This window comes from Globicephala melas, chromosome 1 (genome assembly GCF_963455315.2).
Source record: "Globicephala melas chromosome 1, mGloMel1.2, whole genome shotgun sequence".
Classification (NCBI taxonomy): domain Eukaryota; kingdom Metazoa; phylum Chordata; class Mammalia; order Artiodactyla; family Delphinidae; genus Globicephala; species Globicephala melas.
In genome coordinates, this window is record NC_083314.1 from 80,241,942 (window position 1) to 80,264,906 (window position 22,965).

The following is a 22,965-nucleotide window of genomic DNA, read 5'->3' on the forward strand; positions in this document are numbered from 1 at the left end:
ATATAAATCTGGTTACCTTGCGATACTTCTCAGAAACACCTTTATTCCTAAGGTCCATCATTAATCCTGGTAGGCTATTGCTGCTGTGTCGCTCATAATGTAGAGCATAAAGCATCACCAGGCGCGCAGCATCAAACTCCGTCACTTTGGGGTTCTGCAGGAGCCTCTTTACATTCTGAAAAAAGAGAGAACTAATATTTATCCTCCCTTCACTTGGGTGATGTATAATATCTTAGTTCTAATAATTATGGAATGGTAGTGATACATCTGACTAAAATACATGTGACTAAGATCACTACTATGGCAATGTACAAGTCATAGGTTTAGCAACTGTTTCAACTACAGAAAATTAAATGCCTTTTGCCTAAGATAAGAATTAAATAAGGACATAAATTCTCACTGTAATTGCTTTAAGACAAACTATGGTTATTTCCCCTTTTCTTTCCTTTGATTGAGATGGTCCAGGGTCTCATGTAGGAAAGCTTGCAATTTCCTCACTGAAATAAGGAACACATACTATTTCCACCACTATTTCTACCACTTCAATCAATACAGCACAGAAGAGAACTGACCAGTTGACTTGTAAAACTCTACTGCCTTTTTTAGTGTCAGTGACCGACCAGTGAAACGGAGACAATTTGGGAGAATTTTACATAGGAGGACTGGGCTTAATCTCCAAGAAGCATCATATATAACAATATGTCTCAACATGGCTTACAGAGATATGAATATGTAACAGCATATAATCTCTAAACTGAATACGTAAGATCTTAAGAGGGCAGGTGCTGATAGCAAAGGAAGCTAGACAAAATCATGTTTAGGTTGTATCAGTCCTCACATTAAGGGACTTCCCTATACTATAGATTTATATTTATTATGCAGAACAAATTAATTAAAGCCAACAAATACTTTTTTTTTTTTTTTTTTGCGGTACGTGGGCCTCTCACCGCTGTGGCCTCTCCCGTTGCGGAGCACAGGCTCCGGACGCGCAGGCTTAGCGGCCATGGCTCACGGGCCCAGCCGCCCCGCGGCACATGGGATCCTCCCGGACCAGGGCACGAACCGTGTTCCCTGCATCGGCAGGCGGACTCTCAACCACTGCGCCACCAGGGAAGCCCCAAATACATTTTGATCACTCTATAAGCAAAAGGCACTATGCCAGGCACTGGAGGGGACAAAGAGATGAGTTGGAGACAGTTTCTGTCCTCAGTGAGTTCATAGACAATGGGGTAAAGGGGGATAAAATAAGTATGTTCCATTCTGCTATAAAGTATGTTTCTTAATGCACTTAGCTCTACGAGATTGGTAACTATGGGAATAACACAGAAGGCATATTGGTTTACATGTAAATTTTTCAGCAAGTTAATATTTAGAAAAGATCAGGCACAAGTTTCCTCTTTAAAGAGGAAGCTTTACCAATATGTTAAGGAAAAAAGATGAAAATCCTACAGAAGTGTTTTTTTTAGAAGTAACTGATTTTGTAGCTTTAAGAACTGCTGTGCTTTCCACAATGTTAAGCTATGTGGGGAAAGGGCAAGTGCAAATGAAAAGGATGCAAAGATATTTCTGTGTTAAAAAGCAAAACAAAACAACCCCGAACTGACTGATATTCCCATATCGTATTTTTAATTTTGATGACACAAGTCTCTATGAGAAGCAAATATTTTTGAGACCTTATATGTCGAAGAATAAAACATGAGCCCCAGGAGTAACCACAAAGGATGGTCTGAGTGCATTTCTAGGGGCAAATGCCAGCGAAATTTAACTGTGTTAGCATTTTAATTAGGATTATTATTTTATCAGGGCTCTGATTACAAAGTTATATAGATTTTTCTTTCTCTTTTTTAGTTATATAAATTTTAAGTGATCTGCTTATAACCCTATTTTCCCATAACCTTTGTTTATTTTTAGTGCATGATTTTGCAGAATGTGAAGCTTTTTCAGGAACACATATGTGGTATTATAACAGAAACATATGCATGCAAAAACCAAAAACTGAAAATCAGTGCAATGGGGGACAGGGGACACAAAGTGAAGAGAAGCTCATCTGGTTACTGAGGGATCAATTATAAAAGGTCTTAAAAACTAAATTTTGGAATTAGTTTGAGAGACTGAAAGAGATGCTATTAATAGGAATATGGAAATCAGAGAAAGAAATGAGTTGGGCTGACAGACTAGTAAGAGCCTTCAGGCACTTGATTCTGAGGACATAACAACTAACATCTGTATAGTACTCTGCAACTTACAAGATGCATTTACATACATTGTCTTTTTAGTACTTCACAACAACCAGGTCTCATGACTAAGAACTCTTTTCTTCACACTAAAGAGGGACTATGATGAAATGGGGAACCTCCCAGGTAGTTTTCAAGTACAAAGTTCTCTGGGTAGGATTCTTATTGTTGCTTTTTAGGTGAACATTTCATTACCATCATCCTTACAGGATCAAAAAGGAATAAATTTCTCTTCTACAGATTTAAACCCTGCAGTCATAAAATTTTCCTTACCTCTTTTGCCTTTTGTGGTAACGTTTCCACACAGCAGTGACTAAATACAGACTATTTAGAATATTTGTTTAAATGTTCCACTAATTTCTACTATAATATGGAGAAAGTTCAGGATACAAATTAATTATCAAGTAAAAATACACAATTTCATATGTATGTCAGTCAACCTGGCATAAGTTTAAAACATCCATCTGGGATCTCTGTTGTCGCTTTTCTTATAGGCACAATATTTCATTTTCTGCCCTTGTAGTCACTCTCTTTTTACCTCAAATCTACTCAATTTCTGACTGACCTGTCCCTGTACTTCTAAGCAAATCTGAGATACTCAAGTAACTGTAAACCCACAAAAACTGGTATGGGGACAGTCAAAGACTATTTGCAGTAATCAGTTTATACCCTTCCTATTTGCTCCTTTCTAATTACCTTTCCTTGAATCTTGACTCTTGGCTCTATTTCCCATTTAAAAAATCCACTTCTAATCCTTGAGATTTGGTACTGGTATTTAGAGTCCCCGGCTTGACTCTTAGCTCTCCCTCAATGGGAGGCCTTCTGATCCAATAGCCCAGATCTGGCCCAAGAGTACTACTCAGCGTAGTACTCTACGCTGAGTAGAGTACTTTGCTTACTTTTGAGCCCTTAGGACCCAACCCATGGCTCAGGTCAGTGTTCCAGTTAGACTTATCTATTCCCTCATGAAAAGAAACCTGTAGATACAAGCTGAATTCTTTCTTCTTTTTCAGCTATATAAGTCCTTGAAGAAGCAGGGCCTTTTTGTCTGCCTGGATCCCATGTTATCCTTTGACTTAATTTTGAACTATTTCCCTCATGGCTACTTGACTCATCAACTTGACTGACAGTGACATACATTATATTGAGATTCCAGGGTACTAACCAGAGAAGAGGAGAAAAAGAATCTGAAAGACTTTAATTACATAGGAGGTATGTGTTACACAGTGGTATTTATATGTTGGAAATATGACTGAATTATATAATGAACTTTTTGGTATCTCTTTTCTTATTAAATTTCCCATAAACCTTGAGATAATCAAGGGAGAAAAGTATACTGCTACATAATAACAATGGCTGAATAAAGAGTGAAACAGAAAACTATTGTCCACTTAAGAAGATGGGATTTGGGCTTCCCTGGTGGCGCAGTGGTTGACAGCCCACCTGCCGATGCAGGGGACGCGGGTTTGTGCCCCGGTCCAGGAGGATCCCACATGCCGCGAAGCGGCTGGGCCTGTGAGCCATCGCCGCTGAACCTGCACGTCCGGAGCCTGCGCTCCGCAGTGGGAGAGGCCACAACAGTGAGAGGCCCGCGTACTGCAAAAAAAAAAAGAAGAAGAAGAAGAAGATGGGATTCAAAAATCTTCCACTGAATTCTAACATTAGTGTAGGCCCAATGAAGGAATAAGAGAAGAAATGCAAAAACACTATCTTTGAAGGTCAAGTGTCAAAAAGGAGCTAATGTTCATTCAAAAGACATTGATTAAAAAACATTCTTCTCTTCTGATATTTAGAGATTCTTCCATTATTTTGGGCTGACTACTTTTATACTTTTCTGTTTTCTTCTACCAAAACTATGATATAGCAGTACAAGAAAAAACTTTCGTAATGACATGCCTATACTTTAAACCATTGTACAAATTACAGTTGAAGTCTGCAATTAAAGATAGTCCCCATTTTTTTTGCTTTAATTTAACCTAAAGAACAGGATCTGTACCTTGTTATCAACTATCACAGTAATGTAGTAAAACACTCAATGAATAGCATTATAAGCCAACAGATTAGAACAGTAAGATGAAATTGGTAGAAGTCTTCACATGCTGATATGATTAAATAATGAGTCTAATCTAACCGTTTGAGAGAACAGTGTTATGGGACTATAAAGAGCTTATCTAGGAAAAATGATAGAAAGTAGGCAGGACCCAATTCCACTAACTGGTAAATACATGAGTCAGTATTCTTTTACTTAATGACTGGTCAAATTTAGCTTTAGTGTAGGTCTTCTGCTGGTCACCACTGTTTCTGAAATACTAGTCAAATGATAGTTTTGAGAGAGAAAAGGATCATTTTTACTCTTAGTTGGTAAAAGTAAAATTGTCAGCTCAATGTGTCCAAAACAATTTTCTTACAATTTTAACGAGAAGCAAAAAAACCCTTCTAAAATCAGGGAGAGTTCCAAGATCATGAGTGAATTAAAAAACATGTCTCGGATGCCATAAAGAAAAGAGAATGTACCATCAAACAATAATACTGAAAATAGCGATAGTTAATATTCATTGAATGTTGTAAGTAGCAGGTACTGTATTAAGTGTTTTACATGTATTAGCTCATTACACCCTCACAAAAATCTTTGAAGTAAGTACTGATATTTCCCCCTATTTTACAGACAAAGAGACTAAGACTTGGAGTGGTTAAGCATCATTTTCAAACCCAAGCCATCAAAGATTCAAGCTATCAGCCACTATTCTATACTGCTTCAAACAGAACTCTTTATCTTCATTTCTCTAATGAATATTTGTTGTCCTTACTACGTGTTATTAATGGGATGATTTGAGATCTTTTACTCAAGGTCAGGAAAGAAGGATATAAAAAGACTAGATCCTCCTTCCAAATGAAAAGCTGTAATATGACAACAAAAGGGGGAGAAATTATTTACTTTCTGAAGATTTTTCTCTTTATGGTATGAAAAAAAATCTTCCTTACTAATCAAAGGAGTCTTTTCCAAGGCTATGCATATGTCTCAATGATAGTACACTGCAGTTTGGTTCTAGTGAAATTCTTCTGAATCAAATTTTTTGTTACCCTGTAGGGTAACTGGTTAGAAGTGGCAGCAATTTATAGGTTAAATTTTAGCAATGTATGAGCTTTTTTTGCCTCACCATGATACAGCTACTATTCAATAAAGCAAACCTCATCTTTACTCAAAAGTCAATTCATCGCTTATTATCACCTAAGGTCAAGCCAAGGAATGCTGTAACCCATCTAGGGGTCAGGGCCATGGCACCTACTCATTATTAAAAGTTCTCTTTATTGACTATTTCTATCATGTTGTCAAAGAAATCCTTTATGATGGGGGAGTCCAAATCAACTGCTCACTGTAAAACCCTAATACCCTGGGCAAGAAAACCTTCAAAAGATCATTTTTAAAAATATAAAGTGGATCACAAATGGAATTCATATTTTAAAGTATCTGTTTTTCTTTTAAAATGAACAAAAAATAAGATTTCAGGCAAGGAATTACAGTAGCCTTTTCTAACTGCTTTCCATATGGTGAGATACAAATAAAGATACTAAAATTGGCTAGTGATTAAGTTTGGTTCTATTGTTTTAAAGGGAAAAATAAAATGATAAAGAAACATAAGGAAATTTAAATTTAGTTACAGGACACAATTCTGTTTTTACTTAATAAGAGAGAAAAAATCACTTTATTGAGAAAAATAAAAAGTTTTCATAGGAATGCTTCTATTAGGCCCACAAACCAACTATAAACTCTTATTAATAGTGTTGTTTAAAGTAAGTTGGCCAAGTTAAGTAGATTGTGATGTATCTTTACAAAGGAATACTATTTAGTGATTTAACAGAATGAGTGTTTAGGTTCTGGTCTGGAACAATCTCTGAGATACACAGTTAAGTGAAAAAGCAAAATGCAGAGCTATGTGTACAGTATGGTATCATCTGAATTTTAAAAAGAGAGAGAAGGAAATATACACACTCATAGAGGCTTGCACACACACTGAATAACTGTAAGAATGCAAGTGAAACTAACAGACTCAGTTTTTACTATGTATCTCTTTCATCAAGTACTTATATTATCTATTTAAGAATTAGAATTTATGATAAACCATAATGGTATATCATAACAATGATATAAAGAATATAAAACAATGTTGATATATGTATAACTGAATCACTTTGCTGTACAGCAGAAATTAATACAACAGTGTAAATCAACTATACTTCAATAAAAAAATAGATTAAAAAAATTCATATTTAATACAACTAAAAATATAAAGTCAGCCTAAAAGTTCTTTGTGAAGATTTAAGAACACAGAGATAAAATTAAGTGTTGACAGAAGTACATTTCATAAATATAAAGCCAATAGCATCTTTATGATTTTCAAAATGATGGTGTTTTCAGAGGAACTCTTGATAAACTTCTTTTTTTTTAATTTTTCTTTTTCTTTTTTGCGGTACGCGGGCCTCTCACTGTCATGGCCTCTCCCGTTGCGGAGCACAGACTCCGGACGCGCAGGCTCAGCGGCCATGGCTCACGGGCCCAGCTGCTCCACGGCATGTGGGATCTTCCCGGACCGGGGCACGAACCCGTGTCTCCTGCATCGGCAGGAAGACTCTCAACCACTGCGCCACCAGGGAAGCCCAATAAACATTTTTAAAAATTAAAACCCAACAACTATCAACATAAATCACAGTGAAGACTTTGGTATAACTAGAGCAACCACAGGTGGGTGAATTTCTTTCTTTTGATTGTACCGTATCTTTAAAAAATTGTACTTAGAGGAAGGAAACTAACCTTTACAAAGTACCTACCATATGCGAAGCATTTTATATCTCATTAAATTCTGATAACAACCTAAAAGTTTGAAATCATTATCCCTGAGGCTTGGGCAAAATAAGTAATTTTCCCAGAGAAGCTTTGATACATAGAGATAGGACATAAGCCAGGATAGTCTGTGTTGTTTCCATTATACCATGCTGGCTTTATTTTATAAAGCAAAATTGCAGCAGGGACAGAAAGAGACTAAGTTTTAGAATATAGGGTCCTATTAATAAGGAAATGTGCTTCTTATAATAAGTGGCTTAGAAACAGCTATTTCCCAAAGGACTCTCATTCCCAAGTTACTTACTCTCAGTGATACCACGTTTTGCCACTTCTCAGGAATTTTGGAATTATCTCTGATTTGTTCTGCCTTGTTATCCTTATATCTAATCTGTCACTAAATAGTTATTTTCTCCCTTTGAAATGTCTTTCATATTTGCCCTTCTGTACATTTTTACTACTACCACTATGAGTCTTCTAGCCTCTCTGACTTGAATTTTTTTCATCTCCAAAGCATCCTTACTAGATTAAATTTCCTTAAATACTGCTTTCATCATATCAACTTTTAAGTAAGACTCTACACTGGATCTCTTTGCCTATCTCAGCAAGTACAAATCCCCCTTACAAGTGTTTTCATAAACTAGTTCCTGTTTACCAATTCAATTTTATCTCCTATGTCTCTTGCACACCCACTCTCAACAGGTCATGCTGTTTATTATTTTCTGCATAGTTCTGCATCTTTTCTTTGCTGAAATCCTCCTCCAGATTCTATTCATTATTTATGGTCCATCTTAATATCACCTTCTCTAAGAAACTGTCCCTAATAACCTCAAATCTTTAATTATAGTCAGTACCACAATTTTGACTTAATTAAATATTAACTTGAAACACTGACTAATTGTTACTCATGCTTTAGTTTTGTCTCTTCAACTTATACTGTAAATTTCATGAGGCTAGGGTTTGATTATGTCACTTTTTTCTAAAATCTTCTGATAGCTCTCATCATTTTAAGATTAAAGCCCAACCTCCTTTCAATGGCCATAACCAGGCCTCAATCTGTCCTTCTGGCTTATCTAAGACCACTCCTCATCTTATATTCAGCACTGGCTACATTGAATTAGTCTCTGTTCCCTTAAAAAAAAAATTTTTTTTTTTCGCATCTCCATGCCTGCATTCCCTCTGCTGAGAATTTCCTTCCTTTTCTCTGGTTGGTGCACTTCTACTTAATTACTTGTCCAGAACCAGACCTAATGTCATTGTCTCTAAGAAGCTCTAAGAAGATTCATCCTTAGGGAAAACAGTTGTCCTTCCTTTGTATTCCCATATCCCTTTGTAATACCTCTCGTATAGCACTTATTGCATATATTATAATTCCTGGTTTAAATTTCTTTCTCCCCTACTAAAATGTGAACTTTTTGAGGAAAAGGATGGTATCTTATTCATTTTTGTACCGCTAGATCCTCACAGCACCATGAACATGGAGCAGGCATTCACATGTTTGTAGAATAAACAGCAGATGTTCAATAATAAAAACCTAGAAAATGCATTTTAATATATTATACCTTTAAAATCTTCCTAACAACCTGTGAGATAAATATCATTATACTTATTTAACAAATGAGGAAAATGGCTCAGATTAAGCCAACAGCTCCAGGTCACAAAGCCAGCAGTGGCAAATCAAACACTGAAATTCAGATCTTCTGATTTTAGTCTAGCATTCTTTCTAGTTGACTAGGCTGCCCTCCTAAACACTCAATTAATTGCCTGAACCCTTTGAGATTGCACATTTTTCTTCTACTGTCCCTCTTATCATACATCTATCTTAAATAATACTAATTTGTGTTCTTGTCTCAACTGCCTGTTACACTGTAAATTCCATGTTGGTTAAAAAGGATTACTTGCCTTTGTATCTCTTGCTCTGCCTGGCACAGTGCCTTACACATAGTAGGTGCTCATCAAATTGGATTGAATAGATACCTGGAGAGCACTAGAATGGTCATTTTGACAGGCCAGTTCTTGCTCAACCTCCGAAACCTCCAGCAGATTCCGCTCACTGACCAACCGAGACAGCTCTCCAACCACTGTCACGTGCTTTGATACAGTCCCAGACATCTTCTTGAATTGTGGGTAATTCTCAACAAAGGCCTGCCATGGGAAAAACATCAATTAGGGGTTCTGTTATTTCTTGATGAGGATAGGCATATATGAAGAAGGAGAAAAAAAAAAAAAAAAGGAAGGGATTATTCTTCTGCCCAGACTAAGGCATCTAATACTTTCAATCACATGGCATTTTGTTATGCTTAAGAAGAGAAGAACTAGTATATGTCAGTAGACTGAGTCTTTAAATAGACCAAATATGACTGATGAATGGAAAGAAGTACATGGCTTATTATGAAGTTTTCACTATATTTTTTCCTAAAGAGAAGTATTACAGAAAATAATCTCAAACCAAACAAAAGGAATCAAGGCAGAAATCAGACCCAGAATATTCCAGAAATGCTGCTTACATGAATAGTTCCAAAGTCTTGTATGTTAATCATCCATGTACATGTTCAATTTACCTTCATGTCTGCTATTGATTCTAGTTTTTGCTGTTCTTTTGGTTTCTTCTTCTGAAAGTCTTCCATGAGATTCTTTATGTTGCTACCAATCTCAGCAAAGTTCAGGTACATATTCTGTGAAAAAGGAAGTTGGAAACACAGTTCTATCAACAAGTCTGACTTTCAGACAATTTAAAAGAAGTAAAAAAGAACACTGAATACAGTGAGAACTGAAGGGCAAGAAAATTTCATTATCATTACCAAATCTGGATATTGGCCAGGACACTGGTGATGAATACCATTACCATTTTCACAAAGGGCTAAGGACAGGAGGGAAGTAAATAAATTGGGTTCTAATTTTAAAAGTACAAAACTAAGTATGTGATTACTGTGAAAAAAAATATTGTTAAAGGGTCAGAAAAAAGTCTGCCTTCCCTTGAGATGCAGTTTATCTACAGGATGCCTCTATCATCCTTCGACATGAAATCCCCAACCTGCTCTCATTCTAACAAATCAATATTAACCTTCTTACATAAAAACAACTAAAAAAATTTAAAAGAATTTTAAACCACTTACGTTAGCATAGAATTCATCATTTTCGGCAGATAGGACCACCTCTCTCAAGTCTTTACTGATCCCTGGCACTCTGGAAAGATCAATCCGATTGTTGTTTATGCCCAGTAGTTCATGGACCATGGCCTGATATGTCCACTAAATAAAGAATTATGAGAAAAAAAAAATTGGTACCTGACAAAACATGGAAATAGTACACGTTCAGGAAAACAAATAAAAACTGATAATATTCTTAGTAACTAGTCTTGTTTACATGGAGGTTCTCTATTTAGCTCAAATTTTATTAATACTGTGTGCTATACTAAGCATTAAGAATGTCATTTTAATTGGTTAAACATCCGACAGTCAAAACGCTTTTAGATCTCACACTTTTGGAAGAAGGGCAGCCAGATTAATATTCCTGATAGAAAGAAAACAAATTAGATCTATCATTAGCTCCAATTTTTGCCTGTGAATTAAGAGTATATTTTTGGCTTCATAGATAGGGCTATATTGGTACTGCAGTTACAAGCTGTACCATTTCCTGTACACTTCTGTGGTTTTCTGCAGCATGAGAAGTGTGTTCTTGCAGATCTGAGTGGTGCTATATTTATCCTGGGAACACTAATATTACCAGAAAAAAACCTTGTGAGTTGATCAAAACACACATATTCAGAAGCTTGCCTCTGAATCCATTTTACTTTATATTTTTACTTAATATGCATTATGAAGAAGGACCGGTTTCCAGTCTTACTTATTTTGTAAAACTGGAAAGGAGAAACCCCCAAATTTGCCTTCTCACCTTTTATGGAGAACAGGTTACTTTTAGTCACAGGCCCATTAGAGAAAACTAAGTATTTTCCAGCAAATTACCCTCTAAATCTAGAGTCTAAATACTAGATTTGTTAAAATAACTTCAGAGGTTATAAAAGTAGGTGCTTTATTTCCTAAAATATTTGCCAATGAGTCCTTGAAAAAGCAAGTTTCATTACAGCATTTAAAATAAGTACAACAAAATGCTTTATGCTTCCATAGACAGCATCCTGTGCATGCTTTCGCCATTAGCACATACTTCATAATTAAAATGATGTTTACTTTCTCCTCATTGGATCATGAATTCTTTGAGAGCAGAGACTGTATCTTTTAACCTTTTATCTCTAGTACTTAATACAGTATCTGGCACATAATAGGTCCTCAGTGAAATCTGTTGAATGAATGATTGCTTTTCTTTGGGAAACTAAATTATAAGCAATTATTTTTCTTTCTACTTTTTTATATCCTCAAAATTTCTTTAGTTATATTATTAAAATGTATACAAAATATGTAACACATAATATGTAATATATAGAATATATAAAGTTATATTACTTTGAATTTTAGGAATATAAGCTATCTATCATATCATAGAGAAGTTGCATTCCACAGCACAGATTTCCCCTAGTATTAACATTATTATTATAAGCTGGGATGGAACTGAAATATAGACTGTGCCTCTTCCTATAAATTTAAAGTCACTATTAATAAAGTATCTACAAAGTGTAAGGCACTGTGCTTGTATTCACAGAAGAACAAACATTAGTAAGACACAGTCTGCCTTGGAGGAATGTATAACCTAGGAGACTGTGAAAACAATCAAAGGTACAACATAGAAAGTGCAGCATGAGACATAAGATGTTTCAAAAACACTTAAAAGATGTTTCAAGTGGTTTTAAAGGATAAGAATTTTGAGAGGTGAAGATGGGAAGAGAATGTATTCCAAACATGCCAGAGTTCAAAGAGAGGTCACAACATGAATAAAATGATGGCAGGAAATCATGAGGTATATCTACACAGTAGTGGGCTGCAGGTTTTCTATAACGTTGAGCCTACATTGTGAAGGCTCATGGATGCCAAGTTCAGGAGTCTGTATTTCATCCAGTAGGCAAATGGGAAACAATTAAGATTTTTAAGCCAGGAGTAATAGGATCAGAACTTACTTTAGTAAAAGTAATTTAACAACATTGTATCCTTGAGATACATTAGAGTGGAGAGAAATTAAAAGTGGGGAATCAAGAAGATGACTATTTGAGGATTCCTATAAGAGATTAAATACACCAAGATAATGGCAATATGAATGGATAAGAGCAGACACTGGAAAAGTAGAATCTACAGACCCAGAAGTTGCCTTAATTAGGGATGGTGGCAGAAAGGGACAGGAAGGATGAGGCAGAAGAAAGAGCTGAAGATGACTGTGGCTGGAAGAACACTGATACCAGAATGCTAGGAAACACAAGGCAAAAACAAGAATAGCTGAAAATAAGAAGGCAAATAAATGGACCATGTTGTTCATTTCCACATCTGCATTTTGATGAATACCACTTGAAATCATCTTTTCTTTATGCTAACAAAGGGCTCTGCACCTGGTTTAGCAATGGGGTGATGGCATCATCGCAGCGATCTAAAATAAGTAGCAATGGAGGAACCTCAGTCCGCCGGAATTCAAACAGTTCATATTCTTTAGTTATCACCTGCTGTGGGTAAGAGAGAAAGACGGTTTGGTGAACCAATTAGTAGCAGATAGAGATGATATAAATAGAAAATTAATACACAAAAACCACATTTAACAATAGTTTCTTGCACTTTCATATGCCTTCCATAAAAGGATTCAAAAGCTTGACAAAGTTTAGTAGCATTCTGTTTAAGGGGTTAGGATTTGAAACTATTTTACAAGCGGTTTAATAGGATCAAAAGAAGTTAAGTAGCTTGCAAATGTTTCTTGGGTTAAACCTAAGAATCTTAGCTCTAATTTGTTGCTTTTGGTCTTGAATTACAAATGCCTACTTCTTTGCCAGTAAACCTAACACATCATCTCCTTAGTTTTAGATAAAATATTCCTTTAATTTCTGAAATATGAAAAAGAAATGAATGGTCTTGATGTTTTGGAACTGGAGATAGAGAATGCCATACCTTAACACATTCTGCAAGTCTCTTTGCTGTCTCTGATGAAAGCTGGTAACGAATCATGGGACATTTCTTCAGAGATAAAAGGAGAGCTGTCAGTCCTTGAGTTGCTCTGGATAGTTGGACTGGATCCCAATTTCGACCCTTTTTGTTAAAACATATATTCAGAGAAAATATTTGAATTTTATCTTACAAGTCCAATTACTTACTGAATTAACTCCTACCTGATAAATAAACTTTAAAAAAAATCCTTTCTTTCCATACCTGGCAGCAACCCAGAATATTGAGGGAAAACAAATGTGGATTCACAGCAATGTAATCACCATAAAATTCCTGCAAACAAAGCACCAAGATTAGTCAGTCATTCCATAAACAACTAACTGTATCATGCAATAATATTTTTCATATGTGATATAATACTATGTGATACAATCAAATTTGAGGAAATGCAGGTATAAAAGAGAAAAATTGATCAATTAACAATTGAGTAACAATAGTCAATGTGAGGGAATTAATAAGATAATCATAAAATAGTAGCAATAATAATAAATCTTTAACAAAAAAAACCCAAAAAACAAAGTTGTATAAATATACATATCATACTTAAGAAGACTTATCAATTAGTAAAAATAAAACACTGCTAAAGATACACAATGTTACACTCAGTTAGATGAATAAGAACTTTGCTGTCCAGTGTATTCTTATGAGGGAGAATATGATTTAAAATAGGTCATTCTTTTTTCATTCATTTATCACCTAGCGCATCCTCCTGAAAATCCAAAACTTGTTTATTTGCTTCCCTGAGGACGATATTCTTCACTTAGGTGATAAATGTATTCAAACATCTGTGATAATGTATTCAAGAACACTAAAGGGTTTAAGAAGGAAAAGGTAACATGAAATGTTCTAATGTGAAGTATTACATAGAATGCAGAATAAACATTTAGGAGTTGCACGTTTTAACCTAATGACAAATCTGCTTACTACTTCCCAAAGCAAGATAATCACAAACAGAACTTTAATAAACCTCATTCACATCCTTTACTTCCTATTGTCTCCCAATCAGATATAAACTATAACTGTGTAGATGAATATTCTTACAGTATAGCTCATAAAACTAGCATAAGACATATCTGGCTCTGCCCCCAACCCTGTGAAACCGTCCCTACCAATCCAGTACCTTTCCAATCTCCTCATTCCCACTGCCTACTTTAATTCTATTCCCACTCAATTTGATACCTCTTCCAAATTTTCTAAATATGAGTATAGTCTGGTGCAATGCACATTTATTGTGTCTGATCAATAGCTTCCTTTCTTATGAGACAACACCTTCCATATTTTTAGACTCAAATCTTTAGAAAGGGCCAATATAAGATATGTATTAGAGGACCAATATGTTTACCTGAACCTCAGCCACCACTTCCTGTTCATCAGCTTCAGCTAATGACTTCACATCACTCTTGCTGATCACATTACTGAAATCTGAAACAGACATATAGGTTGTGGTTGACTCAGAGGAGATCACCTCTGCTGCAATTAGACATAAATGGGCCTGACAGTTAAAGTCTAATGACTAAGTGAAATTTAGTATACATTGTGGTATATGTCAAACACCTTCACATTGGAATGAACAGCACAAATATGTTTAAATCTGTAAATTCATAATACTTAAAAGAAAAAAAAAGGGAACCACCATTGTAGGCATTGGAGGATGCTAGGGAACCAAATCATTATATTGAAAATAGCAAATACTGGGAAAGAAGTAAGCTTTTATCCTTTTATATGCAAACTGTACCACCAGATAACCAAACGGTAGATGAGGGGAAACTCCTCTTTAAAGAAATTTTCCAGCTAAAAAGCAAAGGAATGATAAGGATAGAATTAAAACACCATCATTTTTTTCAAACCCCAAATGAATCAATGGATGGAACTAGGCATTGGGCATTAACCTCTGCTAGTATCACAGTAAGAGACAATCAGTGGAAGCACACAACACTATCTATGAAATATTCTCGTCAAAAAGAAATCAAATCTGAATCTAATTAAGCCTCTGTATCCAAGTACTAATTTACAAGAACTAGAGGACAGAGGGAACATTTTAAATTGCAAAGAACATGTTAAAGTACCCCATGCAGACGCAATCAGCAAGATCCAGGCTGTGGGAAACTTTAACAGAACAATGTAGTTTCTTCAATAAATAGACCGCATGGCGGTTGGGGTAGAGAGAGGACTTATAGAAGATCAAAGAAACTTAAACAACGTATCAACCAATAGCAATGTGTGGACCTTACTATGATCCTGAGTCAAACAAACAGTGGTGAAAAAAAAAGGCATGAAAGAATTTGAAATTTGAACACTGAATGAATATTTGAATAAATAGGAATTTTCTTCATTATTTGGATATAATAATGGTACTCTTTAAAACAAGTCCTTATCATTTAGAGATGTACATGGAAATATTTATGGATGAAATCATGTGATGTCTTAGGTTATCTTCAATATGATATTGATGGGGGAGTAGACAGCAGTATAGCTAAAACAAGATTGGCCATGGTACAATAACTGTAGAAACTGGGTGATGGGTACATTGGGATTTATTAGACTATTCTGTCTACTTTTTACATATTTGAAAACTTCCATAATAAAAAAGTTTTTTTTTAAATAAAGGAAGGGAGGAGCCTGTTATACAAGATGTTTAGTAGACATAAGAATATACAAAAATAAAATTATTAAAAAATGACATGAGCAGAAGGCCAGTTTTGTGCTAATTAATATAAATTGTGCTAAAAGTCTGTAAAGAATAAAATCACTATATATAAACTCATTTTAGTTTATTTCAATCAAATAAAATTGTGAAATTGATTGCTCCACCCAAGACATTTCAACAGTCCATTTTTCCTAGGTTTTAGTGCTAACTACTTTAACATATATAATTTTTTTTGACTTCATAGATTTACAGCCCAAATCAAACAAACTTTACAACCAGAAGAGTAAATATTAGACTTATTTTTGGTTATTAATCCCAACCACTGCATCAAATAACTTTTCAGAGGAAAAGGGAGTCTTTCATCTCATGATCTATTCAATTTTTAGCTAAGAGACTCAGCAAAACAGTAATTCTGTTAGATGTCCAGATAAATTTGACAGTATGGGGAATCAGTCTCTCTCTCTATATAAATATATGTGTGTGTGTATGTGTGTCTATGTGTGTCATTGAATACAAAAGTTTTTATACTTTCCTATCCTCAGTACCTAGCTTGTAATCTGACTTAAAAAATACTGGAATGACTGCACACCTATCAGAATGGCTAAAATGAAAAACAGGGACAACACTAAATGCTTGTGAGGATACAAAGAAATTAGATCACCTGTACACTGCTAATGGAAATGTAAAATGGCATAGTCATGCCAGAAAACATTTAGCAGTTTCTTAAAACACTAAACATGCAACTACGATATGACCCAGCAATTGCTCCCTGGGTATTATTTATTACAGAGAAATAAAGACTTACGTTCACACAAAAACCTATACACAAATATTTATAACAACTTTATTTGTATTAGCCCGAACTAGAAACAACTGAGAGGTCCTTCAACAGGTGAACAGTTAAACAAATTGTGGTACATCCATACCATGGAATACTACTCAGTAATTAAATAAATAAATAAATAAATAAAAATGAGGACTTCCCTGGTGGCACAGTGGTTAAGAATCTGACTGCCAATGCAGGGGACACAGGTTCGAGCCCTGGTCCGGGAAGATCCCACATGCCGCGGAGCAACTAAGCCTGTGCACCACAACTACTGAGTCTGTGCTGTAGAGCCCGTGAGCCACAACTACTGAGCCTGCATGCCACAACTACTTAAGCCCACGCACCTAGAGCCCATGCTCTGCAACAAGAGAAGCCACCGCAATGAAGCCTGAGCACGGCAATGAAGAGTAGCCCCTGCTTGCAGCAACTAGAGAAAGCCCGTGCGCAGCAACAAAGACCCAATGCAGCCACAGATAAAATCAAATAAATTTAAAAAAAGAAAAGAAAAGAAAAAAAGGAAAAAAAAGCTTAATTGAAAAAGAAAACCCGTGATTATTAGCCAAAAATAAAACAATAACAAAAACAAAAGTAGGATGACAGAAAAGAATAAAATTGCCTGTTTTTACCTCCTGGGGTTGTTTTAAGGGCTGAATAAAATATGAGAGAGTTCTTATAAACTACAGTGTCTTATCACAAATGTTAATTTTTTGTACCATTATTAAATTGTAGTATATGCAGAAGAAAGTATATATCTTAGACTATAGTTTAAACCCTAAAACTCCAAAGCCTTCAAGTAAACAATACAAATGCTATGAAGATCAATAAGGACATCTAGAGGAGAAAAGATGTAACTTCCAAAGCAGAATGTATTACATTAAAAAAATCCATATAAATTGTATAGTAACCACAAACCCAGTTTATTTCCAGGCCTCCACCCCCTTTCCCCTCCCCAAAAGTTATGCAAATAGGAGATATCTACCTGATGACTTGTACTTTCAAGTATTACATAAAGTTGCAAAGAGAAGTAGACTGTTTTCATCTGGTATGTAAAGTAAATCTCTGCTTTTCCAACAAACTCAAGTATATCCTCCCTCCAAATAAATAAATCAGCTTCTATGCCTCCGTTCATAAAAATGTAAAATAGAAATAAATATACATACGTTTTTGGCAAAGGTAGAATGTGAAAGTTGACTACTTACAACTTTTGACTTATAAAGAAACTTGAAGGGCAAAGTAAAACTTAACAAAAAATTTGTTTTTAACCTAAGCAGTCTATGATGAGTGGAAATCACATTTAGCTCTCAGAAACAGAATGTTGGTCCAACACTTTTAACACTTTTAATACTTTGAAATGACAAAAAAACTCACCAGACTCTTTCAGTGATGGATTCAATTAACTTACTGATGATATGAAGTACCCAATAGAACATATTAGCTAGGATTTAGTTACATGATTGAACAGGTGAAATAACATACTTACAAATAAAATATATACTGTATTTGGGTCTTCGGAGCTCCTGAATCAGATAATCCACATTCTCCTAGAAAAGAAAAGAACAAACAAATAAAATACGAGAACTGCTTAAGTGAAAAAGTAATAAATACGTATCATCCACTGATTTATTTAAGTATTTACTGAGTGCCTACTGTGTGCTGAGGTCTAGATTAAGTGTGTGTATGTTGGGAGGGGTGAGGGCTGGGGATAAAAAAGAGCCACATTGAATACAATGATCAGGAATCATGTAACATTAACTAGCTGCATTGCCTTGGCCAAATTAAGATTAAAAAATATAAAGGACATAGATGTTGAAATACAACATAAAATAGATAATAATTCTGCAAATTTGCCTCAAGCTGTTTGTTTATAAATTTTATTCATCTGATCAAAATTCTTATGTGGAACATCAAAATGTGTCTAGTCCTTTAAAAACCAACATTCAAGAGAAAATATAGTTAAATATATTCACTTCGACTTTTAACTAATTGGGACCAGAGGCTGCAGAACTGCAATATTTGTGAAGTATTTGCAAACAGTAGGCTAAGACCTTTTGTATAATTACATTATTTAAAAATAAAACATGAAATTTAGAACTAAAAGTTGATTTTCAAATGGTCAAAACATAATAATTCCAATTACATACGATCATAATGCAGATCTTATCTACTTTTGATACTATAACATACGGTTAAATTTCAGTATAAAGTTGATCCCCAAATTATACATGATATAAAATATCATTTTTGAATGTTAAAAAACCATACATTTCCTTATAGAATTAAAAGTAATGTAAGCAATACATATTGCTTGTTAAATGGGAAAAAGACTTTAAAAACTGTAATTTAAATTTAAAAAACACATTAAAAATTAACTTTATAATGTAATCTTAAGGAAAAATTGTTTTTGACAACACATTTTGAGTTTGAGGGAACATACATATGGCACTGAAAGAGCTTCTCCAATAAAAAATGTTAGGAAATGATAGACTGATAATCTCTAAGATCCCTCCCAGAGCCAAAATTTCATGACTAATATGAAACAATTAGAAACTACTGTATCAAAGAATTAATTGATGTATTAATTAATTCAGGAACTATTTATTGAGTATCCATTATGTGGCAGGCAATGGGGACAGAACAGTGTGAAAATATGCTCTCCTGGAGCTTACTGCTGGTAGGTGAGACATATTAATTAATCACACAAACCATACGAGACTTCAACCATGACAAGTAATAGGAAGAGGAAGATGGTTCTATAAGTGTTTATGAGAGGGGAGTTTGAACTGGTCAGCAAAGCCAGGAAAGATTTGCTTGAGGGAGTGAAAACGTTCCAGGCAAAGAGAAGAACCTGTGCAAAGGTCCTGCGGCATGACGGAATACAGTGGACTGAAAGGTTAGTGTGGCTAAGAGCAAAAGGGGAATGGTTTGAAATGAGGCTATAGAAATAGTAGGAACTAGACCATACAGGGCCTTGCAGGCCACACTTAATGGAGTTTTGTCTTTATCATAAAAGCAATGAGCAAACGTTCAAGGATTTCAAGCGTGGTGACATGGTCAGATTTGTATATTGGAAAGTAGATAATGTACAAGCACTGGAGTTAAGAACATGAATATAAAACAAGAGAACATACAAAATAAGATTGAAATAGTAAAGGAATTTTAAAGGAGGACTCAAGTTAGATTTAGAAGATGATGGCTGAAAACTGACAGAAGGCTAAAGAATCTTTAATCAGGGGAAGAGAACAGAGGACAGGAATGAGTATGTAAAGGGATCATAAAAAGGCCAATCTGGCTGCAGTGGAGGAGCAGAGGTAGGACATAGGAGGTTGAATACATAAGGGCAGACCAGACCAGCTAAAGGAGGGCTCTGAGGGCTACTAAATATAAACTTAATGATGGAAGTAAAATTGAGTCATTAAAGGTTCCTGAGCATAGATGTGAATAAAATGATAAAGACTGAAAACACTGATATAAGTATGTATTGGTGGCCCTGAACCAAGATGGTGGAGTAGAAGGACGTGCTCTCACTCCCTCTTGCGAGAACACCAAAATCACAACTAGCTGCTGGACAATCATCGACAGGAAGACACTGGAACTCACCAAAAAAGATACCCCACATGTAAAGACAAAGGAGAAGCCACAATGAGATGGTAGGAGGAGCACAATCACAGTAAAATCAAATCCCATAACTGCTGGGTGGGTGACTCACAGACTGGAGAACACTTATACCATAGATGTCCACCCACTGGAATGAAGGTTCTAAGCCCCACATCAGGCTTCCCAACCTGGGGGTCTGGCAACAGGAGGAGGAATTCCTAGAGAATCAGACTTTGAAGCCTAGTGGGATTTGATTGCAGGACTTTGACAGGACTGGGGGAAACAGAGACTCCACTCTTGGAGGGCACACACAAAGTAGTGTGAGCATCAGGACCCAGGGGAAGGAGCAGTGACCCCAGGGGAGACTGAATCAGACCTACCTGCTAGTGTGGGAGGGTCTCCTGCAGAGGCAGAGGGTGGCTGTGGCTCACCATGGGGGCAAGGACACTGGCAGCAGAAGTTCTGGGAAGTACTCCTTAGCGTGAGCCCTCCCAGAGTCTGTCATTAGCCCCACCAAAGAGCCCAGGTAGGCTCCAGTGTTGGGTTGTCTCAGGCCAAACAACCAACAGGGAGGGAACCCAGCCCCACCCATCAGCAGTCAAGCAGATTAAAGTTTTACTGAGCTCTGCCCACCAGAGCAACAGTCACCTCTACCCACCACCAGTCCCTCCCATCAGGAAACTTGCACAAGCCTCTTAGACAGCCTCATCCACCAGAGGGCAGACAGCAGAAGCAAGAAGAACTACAGTCCTGCAGCCTGTGGAACAAAAACCACATTCACAGAAAGAAAGACAAGATGAAAAGGTAGAGGGCTATGTACCAAATGAAGGAACAAGATAAAAGCCCAGAAAAACAACTAAATGAAGGGGAGACAGGCAACCTTCCAGAAAAAGAATTCAGAATAATGATTGTGAAGATGATCCAGGACCTCGGAAAAGAATGGAGGCAAAGATCAAGAAGATGCAAGAAATGTTTAAAAAAGACCTAGAAGAATTAAAGAACAAACAAACAGAGATGAACAATACAATAACTGAAATGAAAACTATACTAGAAGGAATCAATACCAGAATAATTGAGGCAGAAGAACGGGTAAGTGACCTGGAAGACAGAATGGTGGAATTCACTGCTACAGAACAGAATAAAGAAAAAAGAATGAAAAGAAATAAAGACAGCCTAAGAGATCTCTGGGACAACATTAAACACAACAACATTCTCATTATAGGGGTTCCAGAAGGAGAAGAGAGAGAGAAAGGGCCCAAGAAAATATTTGAAGAGATTATTGTTGAAAACTTCCCTAACATGGGAAAGGAAATAACCACCCAAGTCCAGGAAGTGCAGCGAGTCCCGTACAGGATAAACCCAAGGAGAAACACGCCGAGACACATAGTAAACAAATTGGCAAAAATTAAAGACAAAGAAAAATTATTGAAAGCAGCAAGGGAAAAACTACAAATAACATACAAGGAAACTCCCATAAGGTTAACAGCTGATTTCTCAGCAGAAACTCTACAAGCCAGAAGGGAGTGGCATTATATACTTAAAGTGATGAAAGGGAAGAACCTACAACCAAGATTACTCTACCCAGCAAGGATCTAATTCAGATTCGATGGAGAAATCAAAAGCTTTACAGACAAGCAAAAGCTAAGAGAATTCAGCACCACCAAACCAGCTCTACAACATATGCAAAAGGAAATTCTCTAAGTGGGAAACACAAGAGAAGAAAAGGACCTACGAAAACAAACCCAAAACAATTAAGAAAATGGTCATAGGAACATACATATCAATAATTACCTTAAAAGTGAATGGATTAAACGCTCCAACCAAAAGACACAGGCTTGCTGAATGGATACAAAAACAAGACCCATATATATGCTGTCTACAATAGACCCACTTCAGACCTAGGGACACATACAGATTGAAAGTGAGGGGATGAAAAAAGATATTCCATGCAAATGGAAATCAAAAGAAAGCTGGAGTAGCAATACTCATACCAGATAAAATAGACTTTAAAATAAAGAATGTTACAAGAGACAAGAAAGGACACTACATAATGATCAAGGGATCAATCCAAGAACAAGATATACCAATTATAAATATATATGCACCCAACATAGGAGCACCTCAATACATAAGGCAACTGCTAACAGCTCTAAAAGAGGACATCAACAGTAACACAATAATAGTGGGGGACTTTAACACCTCACTTACACCAATGGACAGATCATCCAAAATGAAAATAAATAAGGAAACACAAGCTTTAAATGACACAATAGACCAGATAGATTTAATTGATATTTATAGGACATTCCATCCAAAAACAGCAGATAACACTTTCTTCTCAAGTGCGCACAGAACATCTCCAGGATACATCACATCTTGGGTCACAAATCAAGCCTCAGTAAACTTAAGTAAACTGAAATCATATCAAGTATCTTTTCTGACCCCAATGCTATGAGATTAGAAATGAATTACAGGGAAAAAAAAGTAAAAAAACACAAACACATGGAGGTTAAACAATACGTTACTAAATAACCAAGAGATCACTGAAGAAATCAAAGAGGAAATCAAAAAATACCTAGAGACAAATGACAATGAAAACACGATGATCCAAAATGTATGCGATGCAGCAAAAGCAGTTCTAAGAGGAAAGTTTATAGCTATACAAGCCTACCTCAAGAAACAGGAAAAATCTCAAATAAACAATCTAACCTTACATCTAAAGGAACTAGAGAAAG

The 22,965-nt window shown here is 35.8% G+C and overlaps 1 protein-coding gene across 4 annotated transcripts in view; it reads right to left on the reverse strand.

The window, feature by feature from the left end:
• VPS45 (vacuolar protein sorting 45 homolog) overlaps positions 1 to 22,965 on the reverse strand; it is a 67,398-nt gene that overhangs the window by 39,566 nt on the left and 4,867 nt on the right. For 3 of the 4 annotated variants that reach the window (XM_030846393.3, XM_060299980.2, XM_030846392.3), the window contains exons 3-11: positions 18,117 to 18,177; positions 14,506 to 14,585; positions 13,368 to 13,436; positions 13,110 to 13,247; positions 12,563 to 12,673; positions 10,188 to 10,322; positions 9,633 to 9,746; positions 9,049 to 9,216; positions 17 to 175 (exon numbers count right to left, since the gene is read on the reverse strand). In XM_030846393.3, the coding sequence (XP_030702253.2) occupies positions 17 to 175; positions 9,049 to 9,216; positions 9,633 to 9,746; positions 10,188 to 10,322; positions 12,563 to 12,673; positions 13,110 to 13,247; positions 13,368 to 13,436; positions 14,506 to 14,585; positions 18,117 to 18,177 (1,035 nt within the window). The remainder of the gene's footprint in view (positions 1 to 16; positions 176 to 9,048; positions 9,217 to 9,632; positions 9,747 to 10,187; positions 10,323 to 12,562; positions 12,674 to 13,109; positions 13,248 to 13,367; positions 13,437 to 14,505; positions 14,586 to 18,116; positions 18,178 to 22,965) is intronic. The other variant, XM_060299984.2, reaches the window with a different exon arrangement.